Genomic DNA, 523 nt, shown 5'->3' with positions numbered 1-523 from the left:
AAATAAAATCTTTATTAACTTCTCTCATAAGTATCCTCAGTCTTTAAAAATTTAAAGTGTTTTTAAAAACTTTATCTACCAGCAAAGTTGAACAAAATCTGATTATTAATTCTATTATCGATAGAACTCCCTTAAGTAAAAGTTCAAAATCTTGTTGCAATGAAGATTTATTTAATGATAATTATAGGCGTTAGTGTTAAATCCGTTGAATGCATCAACCTATTCCGCCGTGGGTTTCATCCATGCATTTATGGGAAACGCGCAGGAGGCTGTCGATGCTTTTCACCGAGCACTTGGGCTTAGGAGGGACGATACTTTTACAACAACCATGTTGACCTACGTCATGGAACAACTTATAGAAGAATCACCTCCATATCCTGGTACAATGAAAATTAATAAAACAGTAGATTCTCGATAATTTGAGATAAACAAAGTGCCAAACATACAATGACTGCCATTAATATTCAGATACATTTCAAAACGGAATAACTTTTTCAATATCATACGAAACAATTTCACACTC

At 33.1% G+C, this 523-nt stretch overlaps 1 protein-coding gene across 2 annotated transcripts in view; it reads left to right on the top strand.

Moving 5' to 3' along the window:
• Positions 1 to 523, top strand: part of Cdc16 (cell division cycle protein 16) — a 7,879-nt gene that overhangs the window by 5,247 nt on the left and 2,109 nt on the right. For both annotated transcript variants that reach the window (XM_018030013.2, XM_018030012.2), the window contains exon 10: positions 188 to 380. In XM_018030013.2, coding sequence (XP_017885502.1) covers positions 188 to 380 — 193 coding nt within the window. The remainder of the gene's footprint in view (positions 1 to 187; positions 381 to 523) is intronic.

This window comes from Ceratina calcarata, unplaced genomic scaffold (genome assembly GCF_001652005.2).
Source record: "Ceratina calcarata isolate Rehan_Ccalc_2016 unplaced genomic scaffold, ASM165200v1 scaffold514.2, whole genome shotgun sequence".
NCBI lineage: Eukaryota > Metazoa > Arthropoda > Insecta > Hymenoptera > Apidae > Ceratina > Ceratina calcarata.
Note: the sequence above shows the minus strand (reverse complement) of the source record. Positions and strands in the feature narration are given on the sequence as shown.